This window comes from Neoarius graeffei, chromosome 9 (assembly GCF_027579695.1).
Source record: "Neoarius graeffei isolate fNeoGra1 chromosome 9, fNeoGra1.pri, whole genome shotgun sequence".
In the NCBI taxonomy this organism is placed as follows: Eukaryota; Metazoa; Chordata; class Actinopteri; order Siluriformes; family Ariidae; genus Neoarius; species Neoarius graeffei.
The window spans coordinates 7793030-7813287 of NC_083577.1; the positions used below are offsets into that span (position 1 = coordinate 7793030).

Sequence of the window (20258 nt, forward strand, 5' to 3'; positions counted from 1 at the left end):
TGTAATCTCCATCTCTTACGAAAGTGTTTGGAGTGATGAGTGAATGTGGGTCCAGTTCGATTGTCTCCTGTGCTCCAGGCAGCAGTGTGGAGTTCGACTGGTGTGCTGTGTCCAGCATTCGCGCCCTCAGATGGATGGGCAAGCGCACAGTGGTGGTGAACCACAACCCCGAGACGGTCAGCACCGACTTCGATGAGTGCGACCGCCTCTATTTCGAGGAGCTCACGCTCGAGCGCGTTCTGGATATTAACCATCAGGAGGTAAGCTGTCAAAGGTCATCACTTCCTTGTTTCTTTTTTAATTGGATTTATTTTTGTTGATGCAATATACATATTTAGCTCATCCGACCATAAGGCCGATGAGCTGTTGCCATGGTGTGGCGTCCGTCATCCACGATTCAGTCAAATCGTATCTCCTTCGTCAATTCTCCACGGATTTCTGTTCCGATTGTTTTGTTTGAAAGAACTCATCACACCACACAAAACTCAGTCATTGTTTTGTCAAATTTTTTGCTAACGAGTTAGTGATTAGGCCAAGTTAATGACTTTTCCAGGCTTCTCACTAGAATTGTATCTCATTTCACATCCGATTCCAGTTCTGATCGATGTTTTGGGTAGATCTTAACCTTGAGGAGCAAAACTTGGTCATTTGTTTGTTGATTTTCCTGTTGTAAGCAATTTGTTTACAATTTTGTCTATTTTCAGTTAAATCATATCTCCTCCCTCAATTCTCAGTGGATTTCAGTTCTGATTGTTTCGTTTGATAGAACTGGTCCTTTTGCACAACACTTGGACATCGTATTGTCAATTTTTTTGCTAGCAAACTGCTAATTAGGTCTCCTTAATGAGTTTTGGGACTTCTCATTAGAATTGTATCTCCTCTCACAGTTCTCCCCTGATTTCAGTTCTGATCGATGTTTTGGGTAGATCTTCCCTCGGGGAACAAAACTTGGTCGTTTGTTTGCTTTTTGTGCAAACAATTTGTTTACAACTTTGTTTATTTTCAGTTAAATTGTATCTCCTCCCTCAGTTCTCAATGGATTTCAGTTCTGATTGTTTTATTTGAAAGAACTCAACCGTCTGTACAAAACTTGATCATTGTATTGTCAATGTTTTGCTAACAAATTAGTAATTAGGTCAACTTAACAAATTTTCCTCTTACTGGAATTGTGTCTCCTCTCTCGTTTATCATGCAAATTTAGTTCTGATTGGCGTTTTGGGTAGATCTTCACATGAGGAACAAAATTTAGTCCTTTGTTGATTTTCCTGTGGTAAACAAACAATTTGTCATGGAGGTTGGTCCTCTCGCACATTGTCAGATTTCAGTTCTGTGATGTTTTAGTAGTCATGGTTGTTTTGATGGCAGGCCAGCTGAGCTACTACGTCCCTGATGTTCTGGTTTATGCATTTAGATTGTATATTTAGATCGTAATTGCTTGTTTCAGTTTTTGAGCGCAAATCCAACAGTGCTACATTGTATGAAAAGGGACAGTGTGAGTTTCAGTGTTGTGCAGTAACATGTTACTGTAATTTGAATACTTTCTGGAGTAAGGAGTAATGTAATGGATTACAATTTCTAAAACGGTAATTATATTGCAGTTACTAATCCAAGTATCACGTCGTTACCTGAACACGATTTGAATTTTGTCCTAGATAGGCTATCTTACTATGATGTGAATGTGCAGTAGGTCAAACAAACAGTGATGGAGGATGAGCTAATAGAAGAGAAACTTGCTTTCCAAAGTTGTAAATACTGCCATTATTTTGAAATTGTGACAATCAGAGATGAAAAGAACATTGTTGTCTGTTGTGAACTCTGTCAGTCAAGCAACAAAATGCTTTCGAAGGCCTTTGGCCTCGGTCAGCATTTTCCAGACCTCGGTCACAGTTTTTCCTTACACTACCGTTCAAAAGTTTGGGGTCACCCAGACAATTTTGCATGGATTAAAGTTTTCCGTCGCTATGACGGATTTATGAGAGTGAATCAGATCCGAGGGAAAAAAGGGGGGGGGTAGGCCCATAGGTCTGACACCGATGTGATTTAGAACTTCACCAAGCTGCTGTGATTGCCTGTTCTTGAACCCTTTCTTGTGCTATGTTTGAGTATATGTAAAGGAATAAGTTGTTGCGCTAGATAGGCCTAAATAAATAAATAAATAAATAAATACAGCCTCCGCTACTGTCTAGTCCCGGGGAGGCTCGGCCACTGATGAAACTATTTGGCTGTCCTACTACTAGGCAACTAGGTTACTTGTCTACTACTAATAGTAGTAGCAATAATGATATTTGCCTATTGAAAGGTGATCAGGTGAAAAGTTGAAGCCGCAGCAACACCTTTGCTATTAAGCGTTTTGTAGGCTTCGGCAGACAACGTTCTGGAAAGGCTGTGTTTTTCTTTGGTTTGATTAGCCTACAATTTAATCTTGAAACATTATGGTTTCAGCAGTTCGCTTAAACATTGGAGGCTGCAGAGTCAGGCTGCAAGATTTCCCGACACTTGTTTAAGATGCCAAACTTCATAGTAAGGAGAAAATAATTCCACAGTATTTAGTGCCTCGTCAGTCTCAAAAATTAATAGTGAAGGACCAACGCGAATTAAGTCCCAAAAAAACATCTCGTAGGCCTATATTTTACATTTTCAAAAAAGTCCGGAATTGGAAGTCGGTCAGTGGAGTGTAATGAAGTGTCTTATTCACTCAGCACAAAAGGTCGGAAGACAGTGGAGAAAACAGCTATTGCTTAAATAGGCTACTAATGGTTTACATTAGTAATTTAATGTATGTGACAAATAAATTCATTGATTAAATAGATAAAGAAGCCAATACTCCGAAGCTCAAAATTCAGGAAAGTGGCTCCGGTGTCGCAAGTGCACAAGAACAGTTATTTGAAAGTTAACCTGATGAATTTGTGTGTGCATGTGCGATTTCATGAAGAACCGGGACAATTGGCATTCGGTGAAAGATTCACACCTATGACTCATTATATTCGCGCGCGCCCTCTCGCCCACTGTTGCTTCGTTTTCCCGATTTACACGCGTGTCTGAAGATGGAGTTTTCAGAAATCTCCACTCTGCCCAGAGTTTGCAAAAGTAGCTGTTTTCAGTGACTGAAACCTCCGTATAGGTGTGAATGAGAGGTGCAACCAAATAAATAAATATGCGTCTTTTTTATCCGGCTACATGTAGGCTATCACTGCGCAAAGCCTCTAATGTTGAAATGGTAGTAATATTTGTTAAAATAATAGTAGGCTAATTTCCACATTAATTGGTAAAATGGCACAAGGGATGTGATGGGGGGATGGTCGTTTTATAAGGGGGATGATTTGAGATTTTTATTTCAGAAGGGGGACGCCTCCCCCCCAACTCGAGTACTGCGTATAAGGCCACCTGATATAGGCCCTTCGATTTCCATCACTAGAGCGCGTCAAATTACTTTCGGTTTTGCCAGCATGGACGCGCTTCTTTTAAATGAAGGCACAGATGTGTCAGACATCGACAAAACGGTAAAGAATAAGTGGAGATGGGCTTGGCGAAATGAAATGGGCGATAATGGCAAGCCATTTAGTTCATGGTGCAAAAAGATGAAAATGGCAGGTGTGTGCTTTTGTGTAGTTTGCCATAAAAAAAGTCTATGGAAGCAATGGCAAAAAACTAGATGCCTTTGGCTTCACTGCGAAGAAGCAGAAAAAGTGAACTTTCACTTTACTTTTCTTGCAAGTTCTTTCTGTTCCACTCTTTTGAAAGCATGGTTCAAGTTCGACTGCACTTGCACTTTTCTCTTAACCACTGCTGTGCATTACTAAAGTACTGTTGAAATAAATTTGCACTTTGCGCTGAAAACTTGATGTTTCATCATTTATAGCCAGTAATGACAATGGTAAAGTCTTGCCTTAGCTTTAGTCATTGTTAAAATTATGTAAATGTACTATAAGTAGGGGCCGAGGGGATAATGGACAACACAGCGTTTAAAATTTGCCGCATCGCTGATGTGGTTTGGGCCAACGACATGGAGCTTTTTTTTCAGTCAGATGATTTTGTTTTTTGCTTTAATCCATGATTTTGTGTTTTCCATGAAAAGTCACACTTTTATTTCCCACCATAAGTTGTAAAATGAATAGAAAATATAGTCGAGACATTTTTCTGGCCATTTTGAGCATTTAATCGACTCCACAAATGTGATGCTCCAGAAACTCAATCTGCTCAAAGGAAGGTCAGTTTTATAGCTTCTCTAAAGAGCTCAACTGTTTTCAGCTGTGCTAACATGATTGTACAAGGGTTTTCTAATCATCCATTAGCCTTCTGAGGCAATGAGCAAACACATTGTACCATTAGAACACTGGAGTGAGAGTTGCTGGAAATGGGCCTCTATACACCTATGGAGATATTGCACCAAAAACCAGACATTTGCAGCTAGAATAGTCATTTACCACATTAGCAATGTATAGAGTGGATTTCTGATTAGTTTAAAGTGATCTTCATTGAAAAGAACAGTGCTTTTCTTTCAAAAATAAGGACATTTCAAAGTGACCCCAAACTTTTGAACATGGACCTCCCAGCCAGTAAATAACATATATTAACATCAGTGTTGTTGCAGCAGAGACAGATCTACTGGATAGCTTACATTTTATGCTTGTTTTAATTGGCAGCAGCCTAAAAATTTGTGATCTTGTAGTTCTTGTTTAATGTGGTATTACACAAAAAAGAGGTACTTTGCATTCATGATGAACGCATCAGGATGATTTAAAATGATTCTTTGGGGTGTTTCAGTGTACTTCACTTTAAAGATTTGTGGACAAAACTGTCAAGATTTGAAATACTGAAGTAATCTTATAAATGTACCAAGGATGTAATGAAATAATGTAAAAATCAGAACGACACAGGTTGAATATCACACTTGCAAATGAAATTAGACAGCAAGAAAGACTAAACTAGAATATGCAAAGCAGAAAACAACACAGAAATGGAGAACATTCAGAAAAAAGAACTGTATATTCATGCCTCCAGTTGAAAACCACAAAATTCGATCAGGTACATACTTTGGAGTTGAATATAATTGCTGACAGCTTGTTGTTGTTGTTGTTGTTGTTTTTTATTCCTGTTTTTCATTTCCACCAACTTTTCTTGTGTTGGTGATTTGCTGTGACCTTTTAAACCACAAGAGTCAGACTATCATCAGCCTAGAAGTAAAATCCTATTATAGTGAAGTGTGTTCAAAAAAACGCAATGAGGCTCTCAGAGTGAACTGATCTCTGATTAATGGCTGTGTAGCTAATAACCCGATACTCTCATCTTACGAGCAATTAACTCACCAGGAGCTGCCTCGGCACGAAGGAAAACCAGTATTATCTTGACTCCATCCCCATCGAGACTACAAAGCCCTGATCACATCGAGACATGTTCACGCTAAAAAAAAAACCCTCTCCTGCTCATGGAGGTTGTCCCCATGCACCTGACGATACAGCCTGACTTCCTTTTAACATTATCAGCTGCTAAAAGTGGTGAACACAGATCATCAAGCTTTTATTTCATTGATTTATTTAGTGGAGGTGAGAGTTCAACATTCATATGCATGGGGAAGGTTGGAGGGGTGCCAAAACCTGCGCTTGAATAATGAAGTGGTCATGCATGCTGTTACCATGGGAATGCAGAGGGATGGAAGGAAGGAGCTGGGATGCTGTGAGCTGCGAATTTCTGCTTGGGACGATTTTTATTTTAATTTTATTTATTTATTTATTTATTTATTTATTTATTTGCACATGATAAAAGAGATTTACAAGAAAACATAAATGGAACAAAAACAGAAAACGTGCTGGGGGAAGAAAAAAGCACAATGGCTTGTTCTAAGTCTTCCCCCATTTAAATTAACAAGTAATTAATAAAAATTTAACAAATTAGAGAATAACTATATTAACAATAGTAAATAATAACAAATAAAAACAAATATGATAATATAATAATTGGTAATAAAATTATACATTAAACTGTAACTGGTATAACTGAAATAAATATAAACAATGTCAATTGCAGATAACAAAATATAGAGTGGGGTAATACGCCCCCGTGGGGTAATACGCCCCCGGCCTGTTTTACCCAAAATAACCACCAGATGGCGCAAAGTTACATTTCTGTTGTTGCTATGGACTGGCTTGACAACGGGGATATACAAATATCCACTGTGGATCGCACATCAGCAACGCAGCGGAGAGAAATCAAATTTCATGGTAAGTGATATAATTTTCAGATATCAGTAAAACTGTATTTAGATAGCTGCTGTTTCGTCAGATATCACAGCTGTATATGTGGTATGAGTAGACAAGTCAGTACGTTAAAAAAAATACATTAGGTATAAAAAGTTGAATCACATTTTGAAAGTAAGACCCTTTTTTGTAAAAGTGTAGTCTGTGGGGTAAAACGCCCCCTTAATGGCAGGGTAAATGGCCCCCAGGGGGCATCATTTCCTTTTATCATAATTACTGTATTTCATTAGCCTGGCAAGCCAGACTAAATGTGAATATTTAGTTAGGCCTCGATCCGTAGACATTTCCGACGGGTGTGGGAGGAACAAACCGCTGTCTTTCAAACTGTCTCTGTGCGTATAGGCCAATGCTCTGACCAATCAGCGCAACAGTGACTGTGACGTAGTCAGAGCGACAGAAAGCAGTGGGGGAGACCTTGAAATAAGTAATTTTTCAAAATGCGTATTAATTAATAAACAGGTTCTAGATATTAAGAAATTTGGAGATAATGACCACAAGTTTGGAGTCTGTACCACATACACTCATTTTTTTCAAGTGTTTTTCAAGGGTTTGCTTAAACTGTTTTTGAGAGTTTTTATTTAGTGGTGTTTGGTGAAATAATTTCCCTTAAAAATAACGGGAAAATAAGAAACAATCAAAAAGTAATGTTTCAAAGCTGTTTATTAATTCTTCGTACTGCACAAACTAGCCCCATCCTTTTGGCTACGAGCGGAGCCAGCTGGTAGATCAGACTTTTGCCATAGCCGGTCGGCAAAACAGCGAAAACGTCCTTCTTGAAAAGGAATGAGCGGAGAGCCTCTTCCTGCTCATGTTTCAACGAAAACTCCAAGTCTAATTCTTCTAAAATTGATTCCAAAGCGGAGTCAAACGCGCGCTGTTCACTAGCGGTAGCCATCTTTCCTGTTGTGCTTTCTTCAGCGTCACGCAGCTTTGTCGTCACTCCTGCAAAAGCCTGCCCAAAGAATCCAAACAAAAACCTTGCGTTGTGATTGGCGGGCACGATTTGATGCCCGGGGTGTTTTTGTTTATATGGTGCGAGGCTAGACCCACTCGCAGGCAAAAATATTTTTGGCCGCTAGGCGGGTGGGTCTAATTTACTAGGCTAGTATTTCATACATTTCTGAATAGCAGATACATAGTTTTTAATAACATCTCGCTTACCTGGTTGAGTAAAGCAAGTAATTTGAACTTAATATTAAAAATAATTGAAATAAAAAAAATTGAAATTAAAATGCAAAATATAATAAAATAATGCATCTATTCATTAATTCAGGGATATTTTCTTGTTTCTTTCACATTATAGGCTTAAGTAAACACTTTTGCTATCCAAACAGCTTTTTTTGAGTGAGGGGGCCTATTGCCCCACCTCAGGGGGCCTTTTACCCCACTGGGAGGGTAAAAGGCCCCCTTGGCACAATGTTTGTTTTTGTTAAAAAAAAAAAAGTATTAACTTTAGGCAAACTTTAGGTGGCATTATTGTTCATGTCACTGTTGTCAAAAACTATAATTAAAACTAAACACATGGTTCATTTTAACTTGGAGAAAAACTGAATTTTCCTTAAGGGGGGCTTTTTCCCCCACTCTACTCTAAGTTAACGAGTGAAAATAGGAAACGAATAAAATGTAACCTAGGATCTATACATAAAGTAAAAAAAAGTATAATTGATTGATTTTGAATGGTGAATTAATATTGTACTAATAACAGAAGCCTGGTGTAGTGTAATATTTTACAATTTGATCCAAGACTGAACTATATTTAAAGATAAAGGTCAAGTGTGGCTGGGGAATGAAAATAGGTGTTTTTTGAGATTACGTTTAAAACTAATCATGGATGTAAAACTTTTAAGGTGGAGGGGGAGGTTATTCCATTCAATTACACATTTGTATTGAACACCCTTTTGACCTAGGGATGTTCGCACTAGGGGGATATGTAGTTGGTCGCTTTGTCGAGTTTGGTAAGCATGAAATTGGGAATTAAGATTTAAAAAACTATCAAACGTGTCTGGAAGAAAATTTCTAAGAAATTGGAAAGTGAAGATATTTAGCTGAAGTCTATTGATCTCATCTCATCTCATCTCATTATCTCTAGCCGCTTTATCCTGTTCTACAGGGTCGCAGGCAAGCTGGAGCCTATCCCAGCTGACTACGGGCGAAAGGCGGGGTACACCCTGGACAAGTCGCCAGGTCATCACAGGGCTGACACATAGACACAGACAACCATTCACACTCACATTCACACCTACGGTCAGTTTAGAGTCACCAGTTAACCTAACCTGCATGTCTTTGGACTGTGGGGGAAACCGGAGCACCCGGAGGAAACCCACGCGGACACGGGGAGAACATGCAAACTCCGCACAGAAAGGCCCTCGCTGGCCACGGGGCTCGAACCCAGACCTTCTTGCTGTGAGGCGACAGCGCTAACCACTACACCACCGTGCCACCCCTATTGATATCAATAATATTTAAAATCTTAAGCTTTGTAAATAGAGGTAAAGAATGGGCATAAAAACTGGATCCGGTGGCCATATGAACAAATCTTTTTGGGAGTAGTATTAGGGGCTAAACGATAGTGGAGTGAGTGGGAGTGGAGGGTCACACAATGAGATGTGTACTGTACTGCATGCTCTGGTTATATCACTAGTGAAAGGATAAGAGAGTTGGACAAGAGGACACATTAGGACAATCGAGTAAAAGGAAGTTGCCCAAAAGGGTCACGAAAAGCTCGGTCTTTGTGTGCATCCACGTGACAAAATAGTGTGACGTATGCATCCGCCACCATGTTGGATGATCTATAAATCCAAAATGCCGTCTCGTGTGAACAATAACTGTGATGCATGTCCGACTTTCTCAAAATATTATGATTCTCTGGTGTCCTCTCTCTGCTAAGGCAAGATTCAGAGAAAAAACTGAAATTTGTGGCTTTGACCCGTATATGATAAAGCCGTCCGATTGTACAGAGGATTTAACCTCGTTACCACTGACTGAATACCCTGATATCAGCGTGAACTCTTGTTCTACAAACCTCGTAGACAACCAATGCACAAATGAAGGCTTATAAGAGCCATGATGCCTACAATTTCTTTGTGTCTGGGTGGGTTGGTAGTCTTCTCAACAAATGATTATGAGATGACAGAGTGCTTGTTCATACTTGTGTAAACCATTCTCAGCAATCTGGAGAAACAGCAGTCAAACTGTGGTGTGTGTGCGAGAAGAGTAGCAATGTTATCATCGCACACTGCGATTGGATGGCTGGGTGAAAAGAAAAAGTACAGAAGTAAAACGAAGTTACTGGAATGTCATCGCTAACATCTCACCTGGCAGTGTTGACCCACATTGTTCTCCTTGTGTATCCAAACTCACTCAGGTTTGCGCTGCTTCTAATCTGGCTTTCTTGGCAGATCTTTAATTTATCCCGTTGCTTCTTGACACTGTGAGATGAGTTTTCGTCTTGATCTTATTGTGTCTTAATCTGATGCCATGTACACACGTAGCCGGGTATTTTTAAAACCGAACATTTCCCCCCCTCCGTTTATAAAAATGTTTTATCCACACCACCTCGTCTTCGAAAAAAATCCCTTCCACACATAACCGAACATCTGCGTTTTCAATCACATTCATAAGCATTCCAAACCTGTAGATGGCATTATTTCCCCAAATCCTACCCCCTAATCACATCGCCTGTGCTCTTGGAGCAGTAGTTGGGCTTCTAAAATTAAACATGTAAATAGCACCTGCACAATAATTAACGCTTTCAAGGCACTACTCCGATCCATTACTCTTTAGCTAGCCGCACACTACGCCGATTTTCAGCGTACCGAGCCAACTGAAGTCGCGAGTCAGGCGTAAAGACTAGTTTTCGATGGTACCGACTCCTCTCACAGCCAATTTGAAAAACTAATTGGGAGCCAGACTGATCGGCGAGAGTCGCTAGCAATAGCCAATCATATCTTTCGCATATAACACGTGACATCATTAAACACAATTTCTAGCGTGAGAAATACGTGTTGGTAGCACCTAATGCAGGTATATACTGTAATTCCATAGACTGAAGCTTTATCCATAGACACAGTGGGCTGGAAAGCCACTCTGCTCAAGTTGTGTGGCTGAATTCCAAATCGCTTTAACTCCCCTATATAAGTGCACTATTTAAGGTTGGGAATAATAGCTCATGCAGCCTAGATAGTGCGCTACATATTCCATGTTGTGTCATTTGTAATTCAGCCTGTAGCATCTTCAAGTGTTGGATTTAACAGTAACTATATCCAATAGCCAATCACAAAGCTATTAAGTTGTCACGTGTCGCTTCAATCGCGACTGCACTCGTCAACAGTCGGGGGATATGTGCGTGCCCTGTCGGGAGTCGGCTCTGAAATGGGTCGGTTCGGTACCGCGTGGATCGCCGTGGTGTGCGGCTAGCTTAAGTCCATGCTTAATCTGGCTTCTGCAGTAAACAAAGGTCGCACGTTTGACGTCAGGGCAGATTTGTTGTCATTTTTTTGGCGCAGATTGTGACGTTCTAAAACGCAAAACTCCGGTTATCTCTGTCTACACGAAAAGGCATACACGGAGTTTTCAAAAATCTTCACTTTGCCCGGAGTTTTTTAAAATATTCGTTTTTGATGTGTCTTCATGTGGATGACAGGCCAAAACATAGAAAAATATCTTCGATTTAGCAGATACCCGGCTACGTGTGGACGGGGTCTGAGTCTCGGTGCCTGATCTGGATGTTTTATCACGTAGGTTTGCCGGTGCTCCTGCAAGGTGAGAAGCCGAGTGCTTGTGTTAAACCTCAAAAGTTCAATCTAATTAGCAGAAAACAGCTTTAATCAGCAATAAAGGGGTCACCACATACCGTACACACGCGATTGTAATTAGAGTTTTCCTCAGTTAAGCCCTTACGATGTATGTTTTTGAACCACAGCGTACACACAGCATTCTCTTGACAGTTCTTCATCTGTTTGGTCGCCGTTTTTAATTATTTTGGGAATTCTGAAGAACCATTTCTCTTTGTCACGAGTAGCATTATTACCGCAATTATATCCTGCAAACAAAGGAGGCACTGTCTTTCTTCAAAGGCGATGACATTAAAAGAAAATCACGAAGCGTTGTAGCAGCTCACACATGTAGCACTGCCAGCTTGGTTGTTATCATCCAACATGGCAGATTTCCAAGTTGGAAATTAAGCGTGACGTTACGAGCACACGAAGAATAATCCCTTCCATAATCACTGTGGCTCAGTTTATCCAAATACAAACCATTATCTTTAAGGTGTGTTATAAGTTCTTGTTGCAGAACCAAAACTCCAAGGGGTGGAGCTGGATCTACTCAAGCTGATCCTATAAGCATAATGCTTAACCTTTAACTTGAACCAACAGTGTACTGTACGGTATGAAACTACACATTAAACACATATCCAGCTTGAAACACACTCCTTGCCCTCCCCTGCCCAAGTAGGAGGAGCTGGATCAGGTGGGACTCCACCCCATGGATTTTTTTGTTTAAAATTGAGAGATACTTGGAAATTTTGGGTGATTAGAATATTCTTTTAATATGCCTAAAATGGAGCATTTGGACAATCCTGGTCTTTTTTGCCTGGACATCTTCATCTGTCTGGCTTCATTACATTGTGTTGCAGGCATTTAGTAGATGTTCTTATCCAGAGCAACATACTGTACAACAGGACTCTGAGATACCCATAGCAGTGAGCAGCCTGAGGATTAGGTGCCTTGGTCAAGGGCACTTTAGCCATTCCTGCTGGTCCAGGGAATCAAACCAGCAACCTTTTGGTCCCAAAAGCTGCTTCTCGAACCATTAGGCCATGACTTCCCCAATGGTTTCAGTTTCTAATTCCTCAGATTCCTGTTTTTGGCTGACAGGCTTGGAACCTGATGTGGCTTTCTGCTATTTAGAGGGGGACTGTCAGGGCCTTCTAGGTCTTCAGAGAAGGCCCAAACATATCAGCATTTCAAATGTTTCTGTGAAGATACTCAGTCATCCAGGTACATAGTAATCTGTGGTTGGTAGAAGAGAGCAACTGGACTTGCTTGAAGATTCTTGAAGACGTTTCGCCTCTCATCTGAAAGGCTTCCTCAGTTCTCTCTGACTAATAGGGAGTATCAAGTATTTATCCTCTCATGGATCATCATAGAATCCGAATCAGAATGCTGATGGCTGCATTGTAGGTGGCTGATAAAAGATGTCTTAGCCACCCACCTCTGGTCAGTGTTGACAAAAATGAACGATCCTCTCTGGCTAAGATGTCTGCCAGTTTTCTGGAAGTCCTCTCATACTCCCGCACCAGTCGAAGGGAACTCATCCCAAAGTGCGTAGGAACATATCTGTGAAGATTCTCAGTCATCCAGGTACATAGTAATCTGTGGTTGGTAGAAGAGAGCAACTGGACTTGCTTGATATATTTAATTTCTTTCATTCTTTCATAATTTCATTATAATTATTCTCTTCTAATTCGGCCTCATTTTCTATCAAATGTGCTTCAGAAATGAAAGGGTTACTGTCCTGAAAACATTAAAATAAAGTTATCCAAAGAGATGTTTTTGTTTGTTGTCTCGAGGCTGAGAAGAGTTTAGAGCTGCTCACTCACTGGTGAGGACTTAATTGCCAGGACGGAAGGCCATGGCAGCGTATGTTTATGTAGGAAGTGAGAGAAGAATTAACCAATCAGATTTTGATTTATAGTGGGAGGGACCAAGGATTTATCACCCTCAGCCTTCTTGAAGGCCAGCGTGAGCTTAACCGCAAGCCAGCGCTGTCAGCGCAGCAGTGAAGGCACCGTCCAGCTGGTGTAGCATTCATCAGTAGTGTTAGCGAATGCTAATAAAGCAGTCAAGTCAGCGCTATCGAGAGCAAGTAGCGCAGGCTAACGCCCGAGAAACTAAGATTTCTGTCTCCAGACTCTTCTTCCACGCTGCACGCCACAGTATTTTTCACTCAGACTTAAGTATTCATTTCCCTGTGTAATTTACTGAGTTAGTTTTAAAATCATCGACAACTACACACAACAGAGCGACCTGGCAGCCTGCCGCTAATCGCTTACAAAATCCTTTGCCCTGTTGCTTTTTTGGTGTCTGGCTAAGTTTTGGCTGAGCTCAAGTCCCAGCTCTAATAGTAACGGTTCGCAACTGCTGCTATTGTACCAAATCCGCTTCAAGGTTTGAAGTGTTGTGTGTTCTGAGATGCTTTTTGCACACCACGGTTGGTAAAACAGTTGTTGGCCATTTGTAGGTAAATCAGGTGAAAATTTGAATTCAAGCCAAATTGCTTGAAACTGATCTCATTGAATTCAGAATTGAATTCAGAACAGCGAGATCAAATGTTTTTTCTTAAAGACTTTTTCCCCAGGCGGCACGGTGGTGTAGTGGTTAGCGCTGTTGCCTCACAGCAAGAAAGTCCGGGTTCGAGCCCTGTGGCTGGCGAGGGCCTTTCTGTGCGGAGTTTGCATGTTGTCTGCGTGGGTTTCCTCCGGGTGCTCCAGTTTCCCCCAAAGACATGCAGGTTAGGTTAACTGGTGACTCTAAATTGACCGTAGGTGTGAATGTGAGTGTGAATGGTTGTCTGTGTCTATGTGTCAGCCCTGTGATGACCTGGCGACTTGTCCAGGGTGTACCCCGCCTTTCGCCCGTAGTCAGCTGGGATAGGCTCCAGCTCGCCTGCGACCCTGTAGAACAGGATAAAGCGGTTAGAGATAATGAGATGAGATGAGACTTTTTCCCCAAAAAAATATTTGCATGGAAATTGTCAGGCACATAGATGGTTGTATACTGAATACAAAGTTTAAAAATTAGTAAAAACAAATGATGCAAATTAGTATTTTATTAGTATTAATTATGCTAATTAGGTAAAAACGTTAAATCAGTACACTTTCTTCTTCAAAGTTTCACCAAATGGCTTTATTTGTGCAGTATCAAGCTGATCTTAACTTTCATTTATACATCACAAAGAAGGAGAAATCTCATCTCATCTCATTATCTGTAGCCGCTTTATCCTGTTCTACAGGGTCGCAGGCAAGCTGGAGCCTATCCCAGCTGACTACAGGCGAAAGGCGGGGTACACCCTGGACAAGTCGCCAGGTCATCACAGGGCTGACACATAGACACAGACAACCATTCACACTCACATTCACACCTACGCTCAATTTAGAGTCACCAGTTAACCTAACCTGCATGTCTTTGGACTGTGGGGGAAACCGGAGCACCCGGAGGAAACCCACGCGGACACGGGGAGAACATGCAAACTCCACACAGAAAGGCCCTCACCGGCCACGGGGCTCGAACCCGGACCTTCTTGCTGTGAGGCGACAGCGCTAACCACTACACCACCGTGCCACCCAAGAAGGAAAAATCAATGTTAATTATAAAATATGCATAAATAAGCACTGAATGTTTCAAATCTACCATTCTCTATCAAAATAAAAAAAGTAAAAAAAAAAAAGACTATTTCTAATCCCCTCTTTGTGCTCTGTAGGCATTTGTATTTCTAAGTAGGGCCTACTAGTGTTTATATGAAAGAATATAGATGATTATTTCAATGAATATTCATAGCTTTCAAGGCGAACCTCGAAAAAACCGTGTGAGTCACATCCAATAAACAATTCACATTAGTTGAACTGAAATTGACACTCGCGTTTCTGACTTCCGGTTTTTTAAAATCTCATTCCGGCCACTAAGATCTCAATATTTTTCATCAAAGCAACTATATTCTAAAATAGTTATTTATTTACATGAATCAGTTTGATTTGAACAACTAAGTAGGTAAAGCTATGAAAACTCACTTCAGAGTCTCCCGTACATCATAACATCAACCTAGCTGATGGAAAGTTTTGCTTAATACTTCAGAAACAGTGAGAGCGAGAGAACATCACTATAAAACTTACCTGATTGATATTCACGAGGAATCCAGTCAGAAACCAATCTGAAGAGAGAGAGCCTGACCACTTTCCCATGACTCAAAAATCACCAGCAGTTTCCCGACATCCCGTGAGCAGAGTTTTTACTCCGTTGTACCAATTCAGCCTGTCATTACTCCCAAAGTACTGAACAGATCTTAACAAGATACACTTCTTTGGAAAGCAGAAATTATAAGCTTTTTAATGAGAGTATTCACAATAGAAAATATTCAAGAGTTAAGCAATGACAGATTTGAAAACTCAGATGGGCGTCTGCATAGACAATTTTCACACCAGCGTCTGTATTTGAGTTATGATGCCTTTCTGGTCAGTTCAAACCAGCATGGCCATTCTCTTCTGACATCTCTTCAGCATTTCAACCAGCAGAACCAACAGCCATTAGCTGTAGCTTGTTGAAAAACAGACACTGATAACGCACACACGTACAGACGTTAGAGTGTTTTTATACCTGAACTCGTCCAGGTCCCGCAAACAGTCAATAGGTTGCATGTAGTTGATATAAAACTGTGCAGCTGATTTGCATTATTAATAGGAAACCATTCGTAACATCAGCAGTGTGCCTTAACACTTTTAGATATTGATCTACACTGCAAAAAATGGCCTTTCAAAAATAAGAAATAAAATATTAAAACAAAGCATATTTGCTTGAATCAGGTGAAAAAAATCTGCCAATGGAACTAGTCAAATTTGACTTGGTAATATTTCTTAAAGTAAGATGAAAAATCTAACCTGTTTTTCGATGAAATAATTCCAAAATAAGATTGGGGAACTTATTATGCGAGATCTGATTAACTCAAAATAATCAAAATAGTTCTTATAACAAGATCGTACTTCTTACATTTAGCCATTCAAGTCATTTTTATTTATTTCATTTTAATGGTATTTCACTTAAATTCATGACAAAGTCTTAGCAGTAAAAACTGAATTTAAGATAAATATACTAATATTAGGATTGTTAAATTCTACAACTAAGCATTGCTAGCTTAAAAGATTCTCCTTTTGTGACCTGTAATTAGTAAAATACTCTAGATATGAGACCAGAGACTATCTTGAATCAAGTTGACGACACGTGTAGCATTGCAACAAGTTTATTTTTTTTTCCCATTTCAACATTCAAACATTAAAACATCTCTTAAGATTCCACTTCCCCAGGACCTCAGGCACCAAAAAAAAAAAGTCTACGCATTTTGACTTACAGTGCTTACACAACGCCAAAGCAACAGTGCATTTTGGGGGCACTGACTGTTCATGTGTACGAGGGGTTTACAAGATCAGGCACAAAAAAACCCACTGAACTTAACTCCCAGCATTCCAAAAAGCCCTCACTAAACCGCCTCCACTCACTCATAGCCTTTTTGAAGGCACTTGTCTGGCCTAGAGTCTGTAGAGCATCTAGAAGGAGCTCACTCTGAATGACTGAGAAAACAGTCGCAGTAAACTTAGGATCTGTAAGGTGGAGTTGAATTGTAATGAAAGATTCAAAGATTTCAGTAAAGTTCATTAATTCCCAAAACAAGCACACTTTTTTTTTCTTGAAACAAGATGAACCGCATTTGACAAAATGTCCAAAATGTACTTACTTGTTTAAAAAAAAAAAACTTGTTTTATTTTCAAAGGTGCTCCAAATGAGACTTTTTCAAGACATTTTGTCTATACAAGATTTTCAAGATGGACTGTCTAAAAACTAGCCTTTCTAGCTAAATGAGGTTTTGCTTGTTGGGCAATGATGTCTTATAATAAGGGTGGCTAGATGTTTTGACTTGAAATAGACAAATAAACTTCCTAAGATTTTTATTTTTTGCAGTGTATCATGGTTTTCTTACATGCCTACTGATATTTCTGAGAATCCCCAGCAGTCAGCCTCATCACTCTTGGAAAACTTCCTGACCTTGTCCTTTGTCTCTTTTGAAGGGATGCACAGGCTGCATCGTCTCAGTGGGAGGGCAGATCCCCAATAACCTGGCTATGCCGCTGCACCTGAACGGCGTGAAGATTCTGGGCACGAATCCACTGCAGATCCACCGAGCTGAGGAGAGGTCTATATTCTCCAGCATCCTGGATGAGCTGGGAGTAGCTCAGGCGCCATGGAGAGCCCTGAGTTCGCTGGTGAGATTGGCTTATACACAAAATAATAATGGTCTTATACAGTTGAAACCGTATATTTACATACACTTTAGGAAAAGACACAATCTTTTTTTTTTTCTCATAGTCAGACATGAAATCAGACATTCACTTTAACTTTTTCATGTCTGTCTGAATATTTAAAATTATTTCAATGTAATTAATGCCAAATTAATCAGAGAAGGAGTTTTTATTCATTATTTTAATTGCGTTTATCAAATCATAAGTTTACATACACTTCATCAGTACTTGGTACAATTGCCCTTAAACTGTCTGACTTGGGTCAAACGTTTTGGATAACCTTCAACAAGCTTTGCACAATACTTGACAGGAATTTTGGCCCATTCCTCTTGACAGAACTGATATAACTGGGCCATATTTTTTGGCTGCTTTGCATGCACATGTCATTTCAGCTCTGCCCACAAATGCTCAATAGGGTTGAGGTCGGGGCTTTGTGATGGCCACTCCAAAACATTGACTCTGTTGGCATCAAGGCATTTTTTGACCAGTTTGGTGGTGTGCTTCGGGTCATTGTCCATTTGGAAGACCCATTTGCGGCCAAGCTTTAACTTCCTGGCAGATGCTTTCAGGTGTTGGTTCAGTATCTCCACATACTGTTCCTTCTTCATTACTCCATTGATTTTGTGAAGTGCACCAGTACCTCCTGCAGCAAAACAACCCCACAACATGATGCTGCCTCCGCCATGTTTCACTGTTGGTATGGTGTTGTTAGGATTGTAAGCGTCTCCTTTTTTTCTCCAAACATATCGTTGTTGATTATGGCCAAACAGCTCAATTTTAGTTTCATCCGACCACAAGACATGTCTCCAAAAATTGAGATCCTTTCCCCTGTGTTCATTTGCAAACTGTAATCTGGCCTGTTTATGTTTGTGTTGGAGTAATGGCTTTCTCCTGGCAGAGTGGCCTTTCAGCCCATGTTGGTGCAGAACTCGTTTCACCGTGGACAGTGACACACTCTTACCAGCTTCAGCCATCATCTTCACGAGGTCCTTTGCATTCATTCTTGGGTTCTTACGCACAGCACTGACCAGAACCCGCTCATCTCTGGGACTCAGAATCCGTCTCCTTCCTGTGCGGTATGATGGCTCGACATTCCCACATTGTTTATATTTTCGTATAATGGTTTGAACTGAAGACCGTGGCACCTTCAGGCTTCTTGAAATTTCCCCCAAAGATGAGCCAGACTTGTGCAAGTTAACCATTCTTAGTCTGAGATCTTGATCAATTTCTTTGATTTACCCATGTTGTGTACAAGGAAGCACTGTGTTTGAGGTGTTCCTTAAAATACAATCACAGGTGTGTGTCTCAGGTGTGTCCAATTAATTCAAATGTTGCCAATTAACCTATCAGAAGCTTCCAAAGACATGACATCATCATCTGGGCGTTCCTACATTGTTTAAAGGCACACAAACTGCAGTGTATGTAAACTTCTGATTTGATAAAAGCAATTAAAATATTGAATAAAAAACTCCTTCTCTGATTAATTTGGCATTAAGTACATTGAAATAATTTTAAATATTCAGACAGACATGAAAAAGTTAAAGTGAATGTCTGATTTCATGTCTGACTATGAGCAAAAAAAAAGATTGTGTCTTTTCCTAAAGTGTATGTAAATATACGGTTTCAACTGTATATACAGGGTGTTTTAAAAAAAAAATTGATATCATTTGAGATGTAAATATCCCAAAAACTACATAGTCGAAGCAAATGAAACTGAACAGGCTTAATGTTGAGCAATAGAAGACTTATTCCTCAAATTTTGAATGAGAAATTCAAAGGTCTATGGATTCCATGGATGATTTCACAAATTTTCAATATTTGCGAACCCGCTCAACCATCTCTTCCAATGCTGGTGGTCATCCAGATCCTTTTGCCCTGCACGGACAGCCTTCCTTTTTGAACGTTTTGTTGCAGTTGATGCCTTTTTAGAGAATTCAGTCTTGTTCGACATATATATGAGTGTAAGTCAAAAAGTTCTAAGACAGATATTATAATTTCAAAAGGTGTGAAAGACATCCCGCAGAATTCTACAAATAAGGAATTCTCCGATGGAAACACCGCTTGCAGAAGTGTTTAGATTTAAATGGAGGATACGTAGAGAAATAGCTTTATTTTCAAAAATAAATATTTTTTTTTCCAATTTGTCTTGGAACTTTTTGACTTACCCTCGTGTATATCGATCGATCGATCGATAGATAGAGTGCTGAGCGTAAATGAGTACACCCCCTTTGAAAAGTAACATTTTAAACAATATCTCATTGAACACAAACAATTTCCAAAATGTTGACAAGACAAAGTTTAATATAACATCTGTTTAACTTATAACAGGAAAGTAAGGGTAATAATATAACTTAGATTACACATTTTTCAAATTTACTCAAATTAGGGTGGTGCAAAAATGAGTACACCCCACAACAAAAACTACTACATCTAGTACTTTGTCTGGCCTCCATGATTTTTAATGACGGCACCAAGTCTTCTAGGCATGGAATGAACAAGTCGGCGACATTTTGCAACATCAATCTTTTTCCATTCTTCAACAACGACCTCTTTTAGTGACTGGATGCTGGATGGAGAGTGATGCTCAACTTGTCTCTTCAGAATTCCCCAAAGAAAATAATTTATTTACACCACGAAGGTGACGGCTACAAGAAGATCAGCAAAGCTCTACTTATCAGTCTGAATACTGTAGCAAAAGTGGTACAAAAATTTAAGAAAGCTGGAACTGCAACCATCTCACAGAGACGTCCAGGTCGTCCACGGAAGTTAACACCTCGACAGGAGCGTGTTCTGATGAGAAGGGTTGAAGAAAATCGGCATGCAAGTTCACTGCAGTTATCTAAAGAAGTAGAAAGCCAAACTGGGGTGACTATTTCCCGTGACACAATACGGCGTACACTGCAGAGGAATGGCATGCATGGATGCCGTCCACGAAAGAA

General features: G+C 40.0%; 1 protein-coding gene across 1 annotated transcript in view; it reads left to right on the top strand.

Moving 5' to 3' along the window:
- Positions 1 to 20258, top strand: part of cps1 (carbamoyl-phosphate synthase 1, mitochondrial) — a 250918-nt gene that overhangs the window by 114708 nt on the left and 115952 nt on the right. Inside the window, exons 25-26 of the mRNA XM_060928996.1 lie at positions 79 to 260; positions 17089 to 17283. Coding sequence (XP_060784979.1) covers positions 79 to 260; positions 17089 to 17283 — 377 coding nt within the window. The remainder of the gene's footprint in view (positions 1 to 78; positions 261 to 17088; positions 17284 to 20258) is intronic.